The sequence below is a fragment of the Lepisosteus oculatus genome, chromosome 4 (genome assembly GCF_040954835.1).
Source record: "Lepisosteus oculatus isolate fLepOcu1 chromosome 4, fLepOcu1.hap2, whole genome shotgun sequence".
Taxonomy (NCBI): domain Eukaryota; kingdom Metazoa; phylum Chordata; class Actinopteri; order Semionotiformes; family Lepisosteidae; genus Lepisosteus; species Lepisosteus oculatus.
Window position 1 is genome coordinate 60795281 of NC_090699.1, and position 21361 is coordinate 60816641.

The 21361-nt window shown below is 38.1% G+C and overlaps 1 protein-coding gene across 1 annotated transcript in view; it reads right to left on the bottom strand.

The window, feature by feature from the left end:
* The window catches only part of plxna1a (plexin A1a), a 278302-nt gene that overhangs the window by 218718 nt on the left and 38223 nt on the right, over positions 1 to 21361 (bottom strand). Inside the window, exon 3 of the mRNA XM_006631093.3 lies at positions 4361 to 4543. Within this exon, the coding sequence (XP_006631156.2) occupies positions 4361 to 4543 (183 nt within the window). The remainder of the gene's footprint in view (positions 1 to 4360; positions 4544 to 21361) is intronic.

Here is a 21361-nt window from a genome sequence, read left to right on the forward strand (position 1 = left end):
TCACCCTGGAAATCAAGGAAGCACCTGACAGACGGCTTCCTTTTAGTAAAATGTTCAAGAGATATTTCCGTTTTATACGTGCTTTATGACAGATGGGGAGAAAAAAAACACTTTTCTAAGGCATGCTGCATCTTCCAAATGAGGAAAAAAAAACTGCATTCAGAAAATGGTGCAATTCACCCTATGAATATACTAAGAGGCATTAAAAATGCTAATTATTTCTAACACTCGTTTTTAATCCTCTCGGTACATATACCTTCTTCAGCTTCCTAGATTTTACTTGATCTTTCACATTCAAAATATTCTTATTCAGTACAAGAAGGAAAACCTAAATTTACACACGTTCACCACACACTAAATTTCACAAAAGGTTTAATAGTGATGCAGTAAGATGGAGAAAAAGTGACAGTGTATGAACCACAGGGAAGTACTACAGTGCATCTACTTCAATATCGTAGAGTATTTCATTTGCCAAGCTATACATTAGACAGGATTTACACCTTGATTATATATTCATAAAGATAAATCAATAAAAGCATTTTGCCCTGCAGTGGACTTAAAGAATTACAATGAGCTACAATCTCCTCTGAAAGCTCAACATCAATAGACTAGAGCTTAACATTTCATTATGATACTGAATGGAGCTTAGTGTTAAACAAAATCCAATAAAACAGTGGTATTAATTACCAAGGTAATACATAGCCCAACACTTCCACCCAAGTATTCAGCAGTGATAGAACATTCAGTTTTAATAACAAATTTCAGGCTCTTAAAATGGGTTAAAGAATCAAGCTAAATATTTTCTATTAATTCCATGGATGAAGACTTCTTTTGCAAAGTTAGCATAACCTTCACATTTTATGAATTACACATTCTTCTATATAACCCAGCTCCAGACTCTAGGCATTTCAGGCTTGTGATCTTAGTACAAGAAAAACTGCATAGGCAGAACTAAAAAACAAGCAGAGCTATATATTTGCTTTTCTACTGTATAAACACAATGTGTATATGACATTAAACCATAGAGATCACAACTGCCATGCAATGAAATACATTTCTATTCCTAAATACAGTACACTAGTTCCTACAATGCAAAATGCAAATGCAAAATGTTGCAAAGATGCACTTGAAATGGACATGCAAAGCACCGTATACTATCTTGGGTTAAAGAACAAAAATGAACTTGCAGGAATGACAGTGATGTGGGTGCAGATATAAGGTCTTTTTTTCCCCACCCGCTTCCCCCTCATGAAAACCTTACGGTTTCAAACTACCCGCTGTTTGAAAGCAAAAAAAAAAAGCTAAACGCTCAATGAAATGTGATGCCAATCATCGTGTGTCACTTCAAATCAGTTATTGATTTCTTATCTCTCTTCCCTGCAGCGTTAGCACAATACTAAAAGCCCAGGTCAGGTTGTGCTTCAAGGTCTAACTGACTAGGTTTCACATCGAAAGGAGGCGGGGGAGGGGGAGTGTGGAAATATGTACTTGTGATGCTGCAATGGAACCCATTAAAACACAACACCACACAAATGATCTTCTCCAATCCAACTGCACTGACTAAGTCAGTTGTGGCGTTGGTCACTATGAAAAAGTCACCTTGAGATGTAATGTGCAAGCTTAACAGTGAAGCAGTGAAGTCAAGACAGTGAATGTCATTCACCCTTGCACGGTGTTCCCTCTGCCATACTTGGATATGCAGTCATGTACATCCTGCAACAGAGCAGCTACAATTTATGAATCGTGCCTTTAACACCAACGTGGATATCAGATGCACAGAAAGGTGTGAGATTCAAGTGAAAAATTCAAGTAAATTTCAAGTAAAAAAATCAGAAGCCTCTTCCTGCAACAGTCTGAACTACAGTTCTTCCAAAACCCTGCAGAATGATCAATGATACCTTTCAAGCCCATGCCTGTCACCAAAACATAGAATGATCATAGGCCATCCAGCAAGAGGGACGCTGAGAAAACCCCTACTACACATAAACCTGATCAATTCCATGTTTTATGATCCAAAAAGCCTTATACACAAACCCACAAGAAGCTTTCAAGTATGCTAGTTTTGCAAAAATCACACACCTATAATTGAAATTTAAGACGAAAGCATATAACAGTCTAATTTATACGAGATGAAGAGAAGATACAAGTTCCCTTAACAAAAGCAGTGATATAAATACATGAGGAGAATCAAATATTGGTGACATAAATACTGTAGGTGCTCTGGCTCCCAGTATCACCTTATTCCCGCCACAGGAATCAGAATACCAAGCACACTGATTTTAACTTACAAAGGTGAAGCTCTGTATCATAGCCCCCCACGACCTGGCTGAATTTTTTTTTAATTAGCCAATCCAATAATCTCATTTTAGCCATCAGGCCTAGACTGTATTCTCAGCCGATTACACACATCACAGGTGTCCTGTCACCAGAAGTCACAAACCCATTAAGGAGCTCTTTAAAGCTGCAATTTACACCTTTTTGTGTTTAGCAGGCCCTATGAAATCTATTAATCCAGCATTTAAGATACCAAATAGCTACAGTAAATAGAAAAATCTGCAAGAGTCAAAGGCAGAGCATGCTTTCCTCAAGATCCCTTTGCTCTAAAGTAGCTAATTACAAATCAATACAGCAAGTAAGCGACTTTTATTCAGAGACTTAACTTTTGATACATTCATAATCACTAGATCTCCAACAGTTATGATTTAAAGAAACAATATGTAACATACCTTGTCAGATTAGTGTGCATAAAATTAAAACGGTTAAATATGATTTGGTCTACTGTATAAAGCTTTCATGATTACCAACCAGACAACTGCATCATGTTATAAAAAAGATATTACTACACTTGGAATTGGTCCAGAGAAGAGAACCCACATACATCCCAGGACTTTAAGAATCTGACAGGCTAAAAACAATCTTTTTTTTTTTGTTTTGGACAGATAACATTACGAGTGGGCTCAATGCAAGTCAATCATATGGACTTCATCAGAATTAATGGACACTTGTTGATACTATTGGAAGACACATTTACAACCTAGAAAAGGAGGTATTTCTTTACACAAAGGGTTGAGGAAATACGGACAATCCAATCCAGCCATGTTGTGAAACATGATACCTAAACTACATGATACAAATTAGCCTCCTCTCATTTAATCATCTGTGTTCTAACGGGATTCTAACTTTGTAGAGGCAATTCAACTTTTCAGGGTGCCGATATCACAGGAACTGATCTGAGAAAATAGGCGAGGCCTGATTATAATCAACAAATAACCTTCACTCTTCAAGTGCAGGCAAGCATGAGATAGATCATATATTCACACTAAATTACAATGTTCACCTCAGCCATAATGGTCTTAATGCATTTAGGAGAAATGTTTTGCTACAACTGAAATAAGCGTTTTGCTAGCAATAATTGTGTGTATTGTTTCTCAGAAATGTTTTCAAAAACTGCAGGAAAAGTTTCAAGCCTCTACCCTCAGGATAGAAGTGCCAGTATGTCATGATGAGATTTAATGCAGAGATATGGTTTTTGTCTAGAGACCTCTAGTCTGGTCCCTCTGACTTTCATTTGGGTGACCCACTGAAGGACTCGCTACAGGGGCACCATTTGCAATCAGACGATGTGAAGATGGTAGTTTGTTGTTAGCTGTATATAAAAGATTAAGCTTTCTTTTTCAATACTATAATGGCACTGTTCCTATGTTGGCACAAAGTTGTGGACCCCAAATTAAACTAAGGAAGAACAAAAGCTTACATACCATTTCACACAAATGTTCATATTACTGTGTACTTGCTTTCAATCACAATCACCCCCCAAAAAATTGAGAGCATTGCTTTGCAGGTGACCCTAGTAGAAATACGTAGTAATGATAAAGCTTGGGCAGCACCATTTCTTAATTGTAAGAGCTTAAAACGGGTAAAAAAAATTAATTATTTTTTGTAGAGGTGAAAACACAATTTTTGCAAAATGGCAGTGCAGACAAGGTGATAAGGACTTTGTGTTTTGGCTTTTACTCACAGCAGCACTGGGCTCTCTGGCAGAATTAGCAAAGATATGTCTGAGCATTAATTAAATTGTTACATTAAGAGGGTGCTATTTAATTATATTGCAGAGACAAAGCAATAATGAATGTCTCAATGAAACGAAACTGTCACACGTGGTCAATACGTAGAGGCAGAAAACACATTACTGAGGTTCCAGGAACTTGCTTTTCAGGCTGCAGCAATTAAATGCTTGTAATAACTGCTGCTGACTTGCCCCAGACTTGGCATAAGTCTCGAATGCCAGGTTAGTCACAGGCCGAAGCCAGAATTCCAACTGTAGTAAAACAAAAGACAAGGTCACGCAAACCGTTCCTACCTTCTTCATTTTGCCACTCCGCGTTCCTGCAAACGCCACTGTGTTCCCTCTGTAGTCATAGGCCGCCACAGAAGTCATTCCATCGTCTTTGTCAACGAACAAAGGTATTCCTTCAATGGTGCTAGTCCCACCCAGTGGCTGATTAAAATCCTGCCCACAGAAATTGTCATCAATCTGTAAAGGCTGTGAATAAAGAAAAAAAACGGTGCATAAATTATGTGCAAAGGATTTGCATATCATTAACAAAATTCACAGCACGGTACTGCCAAGAAAAGGCATTAATTTATGTATCTCTGATATGCATATATGTACACATAACAGTCCACAACTCTTTGCACATGTACATATGTAACAGGGAGATAACTGGCATTTGGATTAGCATTACATTTTTCTACTGAAATTTAAGACAGCACTAATTAATTGCGGGGGGACCTGCTAATTCATTAGGATTACACATATTACTGCAATATTGGCTAATCAATCACAAAAAAGGCAATTCAGGCTTTGTAAACATCTAGATACTGTCCCCCAAATGCACATTTTGGGCCTTTGAGAGACGGGTGAAATTCAATATGAATGTGTAACGGGGAGTACAGTTATTCAGCACAAGTTAAAGTCCTGTCAAAAACATCGCTGATGCATAAAAACAGGCTTACTTCAAGTTTGCTCAGGGCAAATTAAGGTATGCTTATTTATAGCACTAGGGAGTATGCACATGGAGGAGAGGTCTCCATATTCAAGATGGTCGCAATGTTATTTGTAACGCATAGGCGCCTAGCCTTAAAAAAAGTTCAAAGCGGTAGACTTGGGCACCAAATAAATTAAAACTTCAAACCACCCACCAACATAAAATTTTTCACCAGAAGCTGCCTGTATCTATTCCAATTGGGTTTGGAACTCATAATTCATGGGTTGGTTAAATGGTTTGGCTTAATCTAAGCCTGAGACAAACCACTAACACACACATACAAAAGCCTGAACACTTGGTGATGAAAGAGAACATTTCCAAAAACGTCTTCCAAATTCAACAATATGAGTGCTAGCGTGCATATTCCTTGCATCTCATCCAGGGTGTAGTCCTGCCTTGTGCCCTGTGTTTCTAGGATAGATTTTAGGTCAATATGAAGAATAATCGACTTTCAGATAATGGATGGATATTAATATAGGGTTATCTACATGAAGGAAGACGGAGTCAGTGAATAAAAAGGCAGACTCATTACCTTTACAATTTTTACTACTTAGTTCAGTGAAAGTAAATACTCCTTTAATAAAGGGCTCTAATCTAGAAGCTGTGGCCTTAGATGGGGGTAATAAAAAATGCCTTCAAAGGGTAGAGGTTTAAGACGCACTTTAATTCTGCCAAAAGGTGGCCATAATTACAGGTGTCTTCCCCCTAGGACATCTCCCGTGCTGGGAAACAGAAGGCCCTCATTAGTGGTTACAAGGACCGTCCTCAGCCCCCACCCCCTTCCACACACAACCGCTGTTGCTCGCTGATGACAATCATATCTCAGCCAGCGTGAGGTCGGAACAGAGCGCACAGCACCAAGCTGGGAGGAGTGCTCTGACATAACAAGGCGGCTTAAAAAAAAAAAAACACGGCAGAGGACAATTTCCCAACACATCGAGCCAATGACTTTCGCCATTATTCATCTGATGGCTCAAAACCCCACACCAGACTGCTGGCAAACATTTCAGTTGTAAAAAGACTGAGAAACCATATTCAACCTCTGAACTTCTGACCACTCAACCCACCAGAAAACCCAAAAATGTCAGCATTCAACCTGGCAGACGAAGTCAGCATTTGTGTGCAGGAAAATTAGTCTTCTGAGCACGTGTGCGCAGCTGAATTCTCTGAGCAAAGTGGTGATGATAAAGCCCTGAGTTTCTGATGATTATTATACTTAAGGGTGAAAAGACCAACAGTCCAACAGACAATGAAATATATATATTTAGTGGAGGATTTGAAAGAACAATTCAAAATGCAACCAGCTAAAAGGTTTTTAGAAATAACAGCTGAAAATAGTATGCAGCTTGCTAACTACTTAATAGGTTACTCGGTGATCCATAATAAGTCTTGAATAACTTGTTGAATGCAAAATTTGGGTGATTATTCCACACAGAGATGAAAAACAGATGTTTAACATTTTTCAAATGATAAACACAAAACAGAAAATGATCAACAGAAACCAAAGCTCATCTGTACATTTAAAGTATTAACTAGAGCCAACCTGAAACTATTTTTATTTTAAATTTCAAAACGTAATTCTGCCTTCTGTGAATAAATAAATAAAAAAATACATCTACACAAGAATATTCACCAATCAATAATCTTCAAAATACTGCATATACACAAATGAATTAGTTTCAATCTTTTAAGAAATAATTTACTTGACTGCAACAGCTGTATTTAAAGTCTAGGCATAATTCCAAATCTCTTAAGAGTGCCAAATCAGACCTGTTATTTAAAAATCAGAAAAGCGCATTGCAAGTTAACATGGCCTTCCATATTTTTTTTTTCTTGCTAGACTCCCAGATAATTCAACCTTTGACAAAAATAATAAATCTGGTGTCAACAGTGATAACACTAATCCTTTGCAGCCAAAGCAGAGGATAACAAGCCTAGTTTGTAAATAAACACAGGCTGCTACTGTAGTCACCTCGGGCTGTTCATTTGGCCCAGCAGCATACAAAAGCACCCATCGCCGCTAGCACTGAAGGGAAGGCCCACAGATGAAACTCCTCAGGAGGGAAACTGCCGATCACAACTGCTGGAAAAGCGATATGGCAGCCTCCCAAAGCAGATCACTGGAAATGGTCACGAAGCACAGCTCGGTCTTGCGTTCGCTTTGGCGTTTCTTGACTGCGCTTCTTTCTCTTCCAAAGACACAACCTGAAAAGTGACCTGACCGAGTTTGGAAGCGAATCAAAGCCCTAGTTCGATTTTTTAAAGGCGGGGGTGGGGTGGAGGGGGGGGGCTCTTTGGTTTTTAATTGTCTGAATAGGCCCTGCGGGAGATGGGTCGGTGAAGCCGCCCGGTCAGTTCCCTCACTGCACACGTGTACTTGTTACGTTTCTCATTCAGCTTCAGGACGCAGCCCCTCCCTCCCCCACATCATCTTCCCCCTTTCCACAGAAACTAATCCAGGGATCTAATCTCTACTCCATCTCATTGATCACAGTGGAAAAAGATCCTCTCTTACACCCCACACTTTATTGACAAGCAACTCTCCGTCACTCAATTACTGGTGAGAGACCAGCCCTCCTTCATATTATTGATTTCATTTTTTTTAAACCACTGGAGGGTCCCTGTTGTACATCTGGGAAAAAGAAAAAAGCCCGTTAGGTCTCATTTGATTAAGAATCCACCATAAGTTACATATAGTTTGTCATGACGGATGGTAGCAACAGGCCTCTTTGTATCTATTATTTACTGACCCTGTAAATGAAATTAAAAAAAAACAAAACAGGCAGTTAAAAACCTTTCCAATATATATACACTGAGATGTACATTGTGTGCCAGCCATTCAATTCAAAATCAACAAGAAACAATGAAAGAGACAATGTGTTGAGAATAGGTTACATACCCTTATGTTCAAGTAAATTATCAAAAGGTTGCCACAGCCATTACACCTTGATTATGCAATATCATTGCTGCCATGATAAGCAAAGATTTTTGAAAACTGAATCATTTTGAAAAGTTCTCCAAGTGTTTGCAAGAATGGAAATAAGATTCCAACTGTACGTCAGGCTCTATGCAAAATTACTCAAATTAAGTCTACAAGACGAAATATTGACAGCAGCTCTCCGTGCACTACTTTAAAAGCAGGAGGCTGCAAATCACAAAACGCGAATAGTGACTTGAATTTTCATACCCACTATCCTTCTGCCAGTCATATGTCAAAATAAGAGATTCTGCCTGCATACAAGGGTGGTAGTGTTTTTTTCTTACCATTTATAAAAGTGTTCAAACTCCTCTACTTGACATATTTAAAGGAATTGGGGGAAAATGCACTTAAGCAATTTTTAAGACTAGTGGAGGATTTCTGAGAGCACTGAAATTTGAGGAACTACTGGCTTACGGTGGACAAGAGGCCAAACCTTAGATATGTTCAGAGTAATGTAAGTTTTGCAAAAGGCAGAGGGAGAGTTCTTCATACTTTGAGAAACTCTGAAAGTGGTTTCGTAAAACCAAGAGTAAAACTGAACGATTCATTAAAAGCTTTAGCAAAACAAAAGGTCTTTGGATATACTTTAGATCTTTCACAATCTAACTAAGGGAACTGGTGTTCCTACAGTCGAAATATGAATGATTGTCTTACCAGTAAACACAAAATCATTACAATACGATCGTAATGACAATTAGATGACAATTACAGAAGAGGAAAGCCAGACAGAAAAACTGACAGAATAAAAGATATTCTTCAGATAGTCAAAATGAACTTTGCTTTAAGAACTGTAACCAAACTAAATACAATTATGCTTTAATTGTTATGTCTGGAATCCATCCAACTTTTATTTTGATTTGTGGTATTCTGTTGCAGCACTGTAATGATACCGTCTCTTGTTTTCTAGAGCGTGCTAATGCTCGGGTTTTAATTTTGTATTAACTGCTCCTGGCAGGGTATGGCCTCTGTAACCTCAGGCTGGTTCGAGGGCAAAGAAGCTCCACACACAAAAGGCTGGTCTGTAAAACGGTTTACTTAAACGTGTCAAGACATGAATGTAATTGCAAGAAAAGGCAAATACACTCCTACTGGTGAAAAAACCACAGTTTTTCTAGGAGTGCAGGTTTACTCAGTTGATTTGTTTGCGTTTCAACAATGTAAGGTGTCAGTAAAGGTGTCTGTAAACACCGAAAACTGATAGGCCGAACACTTTCTGACATTAAAGCTGTTGACAGCTGCATCGCATCACACAGCAAACCACTGCTACCAGAATAAAAAAAAAAGACCATCTGAAGTAGCAAATCCTTCATAAGGCAAGATGTCAAGGGAATAAGCTAAGACTTTTACATGTATGGTGCTTAACCCCCTATACAAAGCCAATTCTGTGCAAAAGATTCCATGTAAATGTGACAAACTGAGGAATGAAAATTTCAAATCTACCATAATGACTAAGTTTTTATTAGCATTTCTATTGTCAGCAGGAATACTCTCATACCTGCAGGCTCCATAACTTTCACAAAAAAAAAAGCATTAACCTGCTTGGTGAAAATTTCTTTCAGCCCTTTTTTGACAGTCTCAGAAAGGAAGTTATTTTCCTCGAGTTTAAAGAAGGCAATTTAAACTGCTCTTCCTCAAGATCTCCCTCAGGTAAAACCCAGTGGGGGCTTATTAAAATGTACAGAACATTGTAGGCTTGTCTTCTGTTAACAAAAAGAAAACAGTGTCTGATTTTGACATAACGCTCTAAGTCACAGCATGCGCCCTCTGGGACGATGTCAGCCCATCAAATGATTCAGCAAGTCTTTCTCCAGTACTTAACACCTTTTAAAAAATATTTAGCAAACCTTTCTAGGGTAAAAATACTATTTTTTTTTCCTAATTTTAACCAGACCAAACCTAGGTAAACCTTTTAAAAGCTATTGTTCAAAAGATATTCTAGGTTTTGGTTTGGGTGCAGTGAGGTACATAGATATGTAATCACTTCCCAAGTTCAATCACTACCGTTCTCACTATATCAAGCTTTTATCAACTGCTCCGTTGCTTGTATGTAGAGGAAGGCGATGACCATGACCCACTGATTTTTCCTTTTAACCTAATAAGGAGTGGGGAATTAATAAAACCACGTGTTAATGTCATTGGGCATTATCACATTGCACACAGCTGTCCTGTCCTCTATGTGGCAATGAATAAGGCAATACTACAATGAGGTTCTTCAATACAGTTCAATATTGGAGACGTGACAACTATTAGGAAAAATACCAAACAATACTAATGGCTCATGTTTTCACTGTGGAACAATGGACTCAGTACGTTAATAACAAGAACATAACTAGTTTTTACTTTCTGAGACAAAACCGAGTCTGCCACCACGTTTTGGGACAGGCAACATACACATTTGCATATTCAAACTATGCACAGGAGCACCCTTTTTACATAGAGCCTGTATATTAACATCATGATTAGTGCCAATATTCTGCAGCTTTGTCACTTTATATATAACCTGACTGGTTACTCCAAACTGGTGGGGCTCATACCTGAGGAGTACTTACATATTCAAATATTTTACACATTCAACAGTTAAGCCTCACCAGGGCTATCCTTTCACAGATGGGGAAAAAACAGGGCAGAAGTGGATGGTATGGTTGTAGCCTGCTACATAGATTAAATTTAAGGAGAAAATTAAAACAAGCCAGCCAACAACACAAACATTAATGGCTAGTTAACGAGACAGAAGGAAAGGAGTACCCCTTCTGTTCTCTAAACTGATGGTGCTTGAAATTCATTTATCCAGCCTTCAAATATCTGAACATGCAAGCTCTTCCACATGAAAAACACTTTGTATTTGTACTTCTGAATTTCTGCAACTCTCTCAAATGTCATCTGTTCAAGGATGTCCTTCAGCAGAAGGACAACACTACATGATTTAAAAAATAAATGATGGATGATACTGGGAATGAAGTACATCAGCTTTATTTACACAAAAAAGTGCAGCCTTGCATTCTGGACTTTTAAGAGTCGAGACCGTCAATTACTATACAAATATACCCTTCGGTTATTGAATTTGCTAACTGTAAATTGCTTATCACCTCAGCAGCCCCCAGTGTCTCTTTGACATCCACCCTCTTTATCCCACTCTCGCTGGTACCATCAGAGCACAATCACCGCATTAGCTAATGCTACAGTCCACATTCAAACCAGCCCCCTTTGTGTTACAAGCACAGAATATAGCAGGTTAAGCCACTTGGGAACCACCAGATTCTTGTGGTTTTCAAAACAAGCATTCTGGAAGTGTCCCCCCCAAATAAAAGCCCATTGTATGGATTGTACTGAGAAGCATCTCTCGGAGAGTATGAACACTTAAAATTAAAATTAAAGGGATGTTCTTTAAAAACAACACTATAAATTAAATTAGGCTTCAAGTAAAAACAGGCAAATACTGGAGACTGCCTCCAGGTAAAAAAAGGAATGAGATTTTCCAAAACTGAATAAAATCCAAATTTTAACCACAGCAAGGTGTAGCTCAGAGTAATTAGCATTCACTCTACCATGTGTTTGAGGTTAGTCAGATGAAGCTTCCATATCAGGACTGCTGTAGAAACATTTCAGATATTTAATTTGATGAAAGCGAACATTGCTTAACTAAAACTATCATCTGAGCCTTTCCCTGATAGCTGCAATGTGCTCTTGCATGCATCAGAAGACTAAAATTAGGTTAATTTTAGACATTACTGACCTACTTCAAGGTTGTGATTCTGCAGTGTTTCTGGATCCATCTGTGTTTTTTTTTATTCTTTTCTTCCATTTAGCATTTACTGCAAACAATCTTTGCAAACAATAACACTTTAGCTGATGTACCCACAGTGTCCAGTCAGTGGGCTGTTTCTTTAAAAATGCATTTTTAGGGGAAATTGGAAAAATTTAGTACAAAATAAAAAATGTTCAATTTGCATGAGATGGGTAAGAATAAAACTCCAAAATATCTGCCAAAATATGAAAACCTAGTCATGCTAGTGCAATCCATATTTTTACACATCATGAGTAGACCTATATACCTTGCTGTGAAGAGCCATTTTTTACATAGCTTTCTCAAGGGAATCAGTGGAGGCATATTTAGGAATCTGGATGACAGCTATGGCTTGCCGTTCAAATTCAAATCTACGTTTTACTCTTCCCAGTTTGTCTAAAAATAGCACTTTGATCGTGTGAAAACTGATGTGCAAAAGCTCATTACAGATTTTCTCCTTAATATTTAAATAGAACATGGTACATACCTGAAATTGAGGTGTAAAAATATACTATTTTGCCAGCAATCAATGCAAGAATGGCCATTATTTGCTACTGAGGCTATAAAACCTTTAGATGCAATAATCTGTTTTACCAGAATACAGATTAATGAGACATACCAAAATTGAGTTTCCTTCTTAAAATATGAAAAATTCAGCTGTCTTTTAAACACGATTCCTATGTTTGTACACAATTACTAGCAAGTCTTCCTTAAGATGCTACAACACTTTAAAAATAAGAAATTTCAGGGTCCGAAAGAATTGAAAAATTAATTTTACCCCAACAGAATTTTTCCAGATCTAAACAGGCATCCAATGGAACAATGAAATTTTGAAAGCTTAAGTATAATATATGCTCATATGTTTATTGGCAACTGATACATTTTTACTCAAACCGCCAGAAAGGAAAAGGTCTGTGATGTCTATGGAGCATGAAGTCACTTCAGGGATATGAAGGCACTTTCACTCAATCCCCACATCTCCATCTGAGCAAACTGAGGAGCAGGAGGCAAGGGAGGATTCTGTGAACCATGAAATCACTCTATACTATTGCCCTAGGAGGAGGATGAGTGTTGTCAGGACAACGGCAGGCCTACTGTGGAGTCAACTAGGCCTCAATCCTTCCCAGGGAGCACTGGAGACTTCAAAACAACAAAACCACGCACAAGGGTCCCAATAAGGGAGCTGTCACTGTTAGAGCTACAACCTTTTAACACAGACAAAAAACAAAAGAATCCCCCAGCTGCTCCAAGATGTTACAGGTATGTGACAAATGATGACTGTTTTGTTTTTGTTCACTCAGAGAATTCTTAACTCTTTGCAAGTAACAAGCAAGTAGGATAGCAGCTTTCTGCAGGTAAACTAACAGGCTATAGGTTAAATATATTCAGCTTAAGAATTAAAGAGATGTTATGACATTCATTGCAGATAGATGTGGTAGGAAATGCATCTAGCAAAAAATAATAAGGATCCAATGCTCAAGAACATGTACACTGACCTTTTTAGAAATTGCTCTAAAAATAACTTGTGTGGAAAACCTATTGTTTTACATTATTGTTGGTTGGTTGTCAATTATGCATCAGTAAAGTTGTAAATGTAATTAAAAATATGAAGTTGTACCATGTTTTTCTTTGACAATACTGGTGTAGTACAATATTCAAAATATTTGTAGTACAATGTACTGTTTTACATAATTTTAGCTTCCAATTCAGGAAAGTTACCTCTGTAATGAAGTATGTGGCTGGCTTGCCAAGTAAAAGTGACAAAGGAGATGCATTGTTTCCAAATACAGCTAACGAAAGGATTTCCATACAGCCAGGTCATAGGTCAAAAGGACTTCAGACACACTGCCTAATAAGCGATGCTTGCAGCTCAAATGCTTGGGGGGCAAGTAGCTCATTAACCATAAAGTAAAAACAATTTGTATTCCACGAGCACCTTGTCTCAGCAATTTGCGTACTTTAAAAAAATATTTATAGTGATAATGGTCCCATTATGAGTAATTTTTCTTCACATAAATCTGACCAGTGCAGTGACAGTGACAAATCGCCTTGGCTGTCTAAATGTCACCTCTTTCATTCCAAGTGCTGAGAACATTCAAAATCAGCAGCAGACTCAGCCACATATATGCGTGTCAGGGCAGCCAACCACATGCATACAAGGGGATAGGACTGTATCGGTCAAATTCTAATTAAATGCAGCTCACTGAATACCTCTAGAAGACATGAAATCTAAGACTACAGTTCCGACAAAGGCCATGCAAGGCACTGCTGTCTCATTCTCTAAATTTAACCTCACACTTCCGTTGACTGAAAATTTTTTTTTACTTTCAACAGCAAATACTAGGTATGGACACTCGGAGAAGATATTTGAAGACCAAGTCTGAAACCTAACACAATGTTTGGCAGTGAAGATGCGGATATGGTATGGGTTTCTTCTGATTGGTGTCATGGTAAACCAGGTGAAGAAGCACATGCATGTAAAGGAGCAGTTTCTAAGAAACATGCCTTTAAAGTAAACATTGAAATGCAGCTTTCTGCTTTGAACTTCCCGTTTTAAACAACAGCATACTCCAAACAACTGCAAAACTGAATTTGCATTACGAACAATACTGTATATCATTAAACCTCCTTCTGCCCTGCCAGACCCAACAATCTCCAAAGGTTTCTTGTTTAATGAGGATTCAGGGCAAATGAACAAGTGTTTTGAATGATTCAGATGATTCACTGTTATGGGTCAGAATTTTTAGACACCAAGTATTTAGTGCATTATAAAAACAATTATAAGTAGCGCTAAAATATGTTGTTAAATTAATGCTCCCATGGCACATCTCACATTACTGTGGAACCATGACAACAAAAAAGGCAATTACACACCTTAGCATCTCACCAAATACTCACTGCATTGGAGCAGTTTACAGTGTTTAATTGAAACTCTGAAGTACCTGTACTATATATTGAAAGTGCAATGCTTGACAGGTGTTTATAGAAGTTACAGAGGGAGGTCAATACAGTGTGTAAGTATTAGCCTTAACTCGAAAATTATTTCAAGTGGTTTAGTGAACAGAAACCCTCACACTGTAGAGAGGTGAATCATTGATGGTTATTTCACATTTTAAAAAGCATAATTTATAACAAACAAAAAGGCACACTAGAGACAGAAGTACTGCACCCTTTTCCAACAATTAGTAAACTAAGAGGAAGTCTAACCACCCTCTGACTTGCAACTCAGTATTTTTAATATATACCAGTGCTTTACCTGCTTTTTCATGATAATGACAATTAATTTGTTGCTGCTACTGGGCAGGAAGTCTAATTACACCATGCGTCTAGAAAATGATGCACTCAATTTAAAAGTCTTTCTATAATTGCTGGATAGTCTTTTAGCAAAGACTTGTCAATTTGAAATTAGTGCAGTTACGCAGGTTTTTAGAATTCCTTAAATTAATGGACCCGTGTTCTGGAATGCAAAATAAGTGTTTCGTATGCTTGGCAGTCCCCAGTCTCACCGTGTAGAATGTACAACTCGCACTGGAATAAAAATCACAGTGCTGTCAAAAAGGTGCACACATTGGTAAGCAATGAACATTTATGTAAAGTTTTCTTGTTGAAAATTCAATACTCGGTTAAAAAGTTTGTTAAATCAATCTTTAGAGGACTAAAAAATATTCTCACTGGACACTGAATTTCAAAGAAATTGCCAACAGCATGGCCACCTTTAACCCTTATCTCCTCATATCTCAAACTAATCAAGGCATGATCTGGTTAGTATTAAAAAGGGAAACGCAGGCTGTTGCTTTAGGTGGTATTCATGGACCAGTAGGTAGCACTCTTCCCTCTGGGGAGAATTTCCAAACCATCGCTCCATTGTAGCAACCTGGGACTGTGCTACAGGATGATACCTTCTTCAGATGAGACACTTGACCAAGGTCCTCATAACTCATTAAAGATACAATGGCTTTATTTGCACTTCGTTGAAAGTATCATAGCCATTCAATACTTCAACATTACCGATATGGTTATGTCAAAGTATGAAAGCAGTAAAGCAGAAAAAGCATTTAAAAATGCTGAGGGACTTTCAGTACTGAAGTGCAATAATCAATAGCAAAGATGTGATGTGAGACTAAAAGTCAATATAAACAACTCCCATCTTGGTTGATACACAAAAATATTTAGTTACTATAACATACCCTACAATACTATCTCTCTTAGTTTTGCTTTGAATTTGCTATGTGAAATTTCTTTTTTAGCTCTGATAGTTTTTAGATACCTTCTATAACCAAAAACCCCTCACTTATAAGTAAATGAGTACATTAAAATAAATCTAGAATCTCCCAAAACATAAGTAGCCAATACAGGGATTCCAGAATAAATTATATGATATTTTTATATAAATTATATTCCAGAATAAATTATGAACAGCAGGATTTAGATTCTTGTTTACCAAGAGAGAGAAAAATCACAGAAGGATTAATACACAGCTCAGGAGACTACAGAGGCTGTGAATGCTGTATCCATTAGAATGACTTGCAACAAGAGCTGGCCATTTGAAAAAAAAAATGAAAACAGTAATAAAATGGAAAATAAATAGTCACCAATGGGAGGGGACAAGAGAATCCCAGGATAAAAGGGCAGGACATGCCCCTTGACTGCCATCAATGTTTGGAAGATCCTCTTTTCAAGGATCTGAAAGCCATCTGAAAGCAGAGCTTTTTTTCCCTCGAGACTGGATACCCCTATCTAGTACAGTGCTTCCTCTCCTTCTTTTGAGCCAAAAGTATCATTCATAAAAATTAAGTTAAATATCCTTGGTTACAATCATGACACTTCCCATAAAGTTACTGTAAACAGAGATAATTAAACACGCCTGCACTCATACAGCAGCCAGCTGTTCCTCAGATATAACAAACCACAATAGGCGACACTACGAACCCAAACGAGCAGCGTGACATTTGAGTTCTGCAGACGGCAGTAGCTTATGCATCTTGAGCTGCTGAATATTGAAAAGATTAATGTTGAGGATCTTTTTTTCCTTAGTTCTCCATTACACATGTATTTCAGGGAGCTCTATGGGAAACAACAAATACAGCTGTACAGCACTGACTGGTAAACTACCACGCAGGCCGCGATCGCTTCCACAGCATCAATAAATAATTACACTGACAATTAGTTCATTAGCATCAAACCGCCTCGTTAGGGATTTGCAAGCTAAACATTCCACTGAGACAAGGTGAAAGGTTGGGGAATGTTTTTCCAAGTGACCCACTTCCACAACAGAGGTATTGATTTTTTAAAGCAGGCTCTCTCGGCGAAAGGATTATGAATACCACATTTCAACATATTAACAGTAAAACATATACCAGAAGCCCAGCGGCAGAAATTAAGCACTGTGCTTTATTGAAAATTAAGGACTAAAAGTACTAAAAGTACTGTTAAGATAGAGTTATAATCTTGGCAGTAACAAGAAACCTCTTAACTGTAAAAGTCTTGGAATTTGGTGAAAAAGAAATAATTTTTGTTGCAGGTTCACCAACATATTTTGAACACACACGATTCAGGTACATTTATTTTGCTGATTAACAGTGGTCATCAACAGGGCTGATCAACATGAAGTCTACAAAGAAAGAGAATCTTAGAGCATGTGCCCCTGCTGGAAGAGATGCTTTGCAACAAGTTATAGAAACTGCCTTGTGGGATCCTATCCTATTCCTTTTGAACAGCCTGAATAAGCACGTGCCTGTTCAGTGGTCTCGTAGCCCTAGATGTCATACATTGTCCCACAAACATTCAATGGGGCTCATGTCTATTAAGAAGACCATCAATTATTAGCATTTTGCAAGAAAGTTCTCACACAAACAGCATGGGAGCTTGTGTCGTCTTGCTGCAATTTTGTCACATCGGCATGAGCCTACAGGAAGAGCAACAAGATCTCAAGACGTGATCTGTGAAGTGTTGTGCTTTCAGGTCACTTTCTTTGACTACAAGAAGAATTCTATTGAAAAAAGATGCTGCACCCCAGATCACACCGCTTGTACATCCCCATCAACTGACCTACTGTAACCAGAAATTGGGGTGTCAGCACATCCACTCCTGTTGATATCCATCAGGGTGAGCTTTGTCAAAACGTGATTCAGCACTAAAAAAAACTTGATTTAACACTAGCAAGCTCATCTAAGGTGACTTAGTATATAGTAATACGCAGGGCTCATTGGCTTTTTCTTGTGTTATTCTTCATTTTCACCTGGCTTGACATTCAACAGGTTAAATTGCCTTATAACTTGTGCCGGATCAACTATCTCACTAATGAGATGATTTAGTGCTTATGCAACAAATAGTCACCCAAGTGTATCATAGTTGGTCATGAATGATCGTTATCACTGAAGCGTATCATGGTCAGTCATGAATGGTCATTAATCAAAATGATGCCAAAACCACCTAATCGATATCCAAAGTTTGTATGGTTTTATGTACACTTTTTTTGATGGTGCACCTGTCCATAGTTCTTAAAACAGCTACATATTTAGAAATCCTCCAGTTGCAGTGCAGAACCGTATACTTGACAGAAGCATGACTTAATATACTGTACAAACACACATGCAAAATGACGTGCAATTTAAGTATTACGACTTTTGCCACTGAATAGCCATCTGTCCTTAAGTTTTCGACTCAATTAAATGTAATCAAGCAGAAATTTTCACAGCTAACCTTAATAAGATTTGATTCTGCTCTATTCCCCGAGTGTAGATGTTGAAATATAAAAAGGAAATGTCTGGGGACAAAACTGTAGTTGAAATCCATAACATTCCCAAGCAGCTACTGTACTTCCAAGGCACACAATACTCTAAACAGCAATGAGACCATAAAAGGGTGATACAGATGGCGACACGGTTGATTGTTTACCGGCTAAAGGTTGCTAAGACAGACCCTCTAAAATTGCACTCTAGGGAGCTGATATCAACAGCCAACCTTCCATTTTATTCAATATTGCACTGAGCAGCACAAAATGCTCCTAAGGTCAGAGTAAAGGCCACAAAGGCACATTCAGGAAGAAAGCAATGAACCTTTTCCTCAAGTCAAATGTTCTCAATTCACAAAACTCTTTACTGAGGGTACAAGCGATAAAGACCGGTTGGAACTGGGGGGTTCATGCTGACACAAGCAACTAGCTCAGTTTAAGTACCTACCAGGTTGGGTGGATGCTAGCTGAATCTGTCTGCAATGAAAAGTCAGGAAGTAAACCATGGGTTACATATATGCTTCAAAAAACAAGAGCTCCAGAAAATCAAGTTGCAAAAACAGTTTACCCTCTCGTGTGTGCATCCTTCTATATGAAGTTATCTTTCCATTAACTGGATAGCCAACATTCCCTTTTTTTGTATTTTAATGTAGGTGTCAGAAATCACAGTTCATTAAGAAACCGCAGAAACCTTAAAATACTGTGTTGACATTTACATCGGAAATTGCTATCTTACACGAAGGAAGATGAGTTGGCAGTGGAGGTTCACAAAAGCCTCTGACTGAGTTGAGTATTTAGTCTTCCCACACACCACACTTCTGCTTGTTCTTTAATGACTTTGGTTTAAGTCTCTTCCTACCCCGTTTGCATCTATCAGCTAAGGTGTCATGATGTAAAAGTACTTGGCCATTAACAGCTAATATTAAAATTGTTCAAGCCCTTTGTGTCTTGAGGTTATTTTTGAAACATCAAGGTTTTCCTGCCCTAGAAAGGGCAAAGGATTCAAACCTTAACTACTGAGAAAAATAAAATATTAAAGACCATCAAGAAAATGCCTACATCAGTAATGTGATTTACTGGATATTCTGTTAAAGCAACCATATTGCATTCCATTATTTGATAACATAATACCCAAGTCATCTCTTGATAATCTAGAGATTCGAAGATGGGAAGAAACAGAAATCAAAATGAATTGTAATTCAATCTGTAAGCCATATACTGGGTTTTGGGAGTGAATAAAAACAAACTTAGGATGACAAATCCAGAGGAGCAGGTTGGCTGTTAATGGATGTCAACTTTTTGTTTAAGGACGCACTTTCAGTTATAAAATATTAAACATTAATGGACATCACTGTTTGGATTACAACACAGCTGTCATAGTTCTGTTTATGCTTTAGTTACTATGAAAAGAACTTGTTTTCTCTCAGCCATGCAAACCTCCAGGCTTTAACGTCACTTATCCACCAAACCCTCTCTCTCATTGGCCTATATCAAAATAAGCACTGATTCTTCTGCTTAGACATAATATCAACAGACGCCTTTTAAGCATGTGCACTACATTACACCAGCAAATAATTTAGACCAATTGGTCTGTGCCAGTCTGGAGGAAGGAAACAGCCCCTCAGAACAGTCTGTGTTTCAGTGGACAAATCCTCCCATACTCCTCCACTCCCTCCTTTCACTACCCCCCATCTCGCCTTATTTACTAATGCTTGCAGTCAATCCAATCTGTGCTTCATTGTGATTCAGAAGCCAGGTGTTCTGCTTCTGATAACAGGGTAGACAATATAATGAAGGTGATTATAATTGGGTCTAACCTAGTTGTGAGTCAAAAGTGTAATAGCTTTCTATCTCGGATGGTTTCGTACCAGTCAGCAGGATAACGAGAGATGAGAGGGAACTCTGGAGCCGTGAAGTTTGCATTCTACTAGGGCAAACACAATGGATTTGGAAACTGGAAAAATAACACTTATACTTGGAAGGGTTTAAGTGAAAATTAAGTACAGCTGAAATGATCTATTTTAGGTTTTTCAAACCACCAGACCTGTTTTGCAAATCATCGTGTTAAAAGTCAGAAAAAAACTGCTTTGTCGTGAACTCATTACGTCTGTCCAGCAAATGTACTAAATAAAGAAGACTGTAGCCAATCTCAAGGTGATAGACCTTTAAAAGGTCCCACTCCTGGTTATACTTCTACAAAGCTGTAATTACTGCTTTGTCTTACATGACAATGGAACCCCAGTGATATAGGAAACTCACTTCATCCACCACCACAGTACAGCAAACAATCGGTTGAGATGTGGCGACAATAATGCACCAAAAACCTTACTACACAGCAGATCAGGTTGAGAAGTGAAAAACTACTTCTTGTGCCTTGGGTTCTTTCTAATAAGGACCTCGTATTTAACATCATATCCGTAGGACAACTGTAAGTTCTCACAATTGGTCCCTCAATCTCTCTTACATCAGTAGCACGATTTTCCTTAGACATCTTCCAGGCCAGTAGAGACCAGGCCTAACCCTGGATAGTGTCTGAGAACTAACAAGATTAGGAAACAAAGTAGTAATGCCACTATAAAAATCACAGTACAAGGTGCACATTCTGTATATTTTTTGTTTTAATGAACATACTTCATATATGTCTAAAGTTCTCAATAAAACTGTCATAAGCCAACTGTTCTAAATTAAGAAAGCAGAAACGCAGCATGTTATGGCTTTTGGCCACAAGGTACATCCCACATTAAGTCATCTTTCTGAGCTGCTATAAAATCATTACATGTCCCAGACCTGCAGCAAAGATTACAACAAATGCTGAC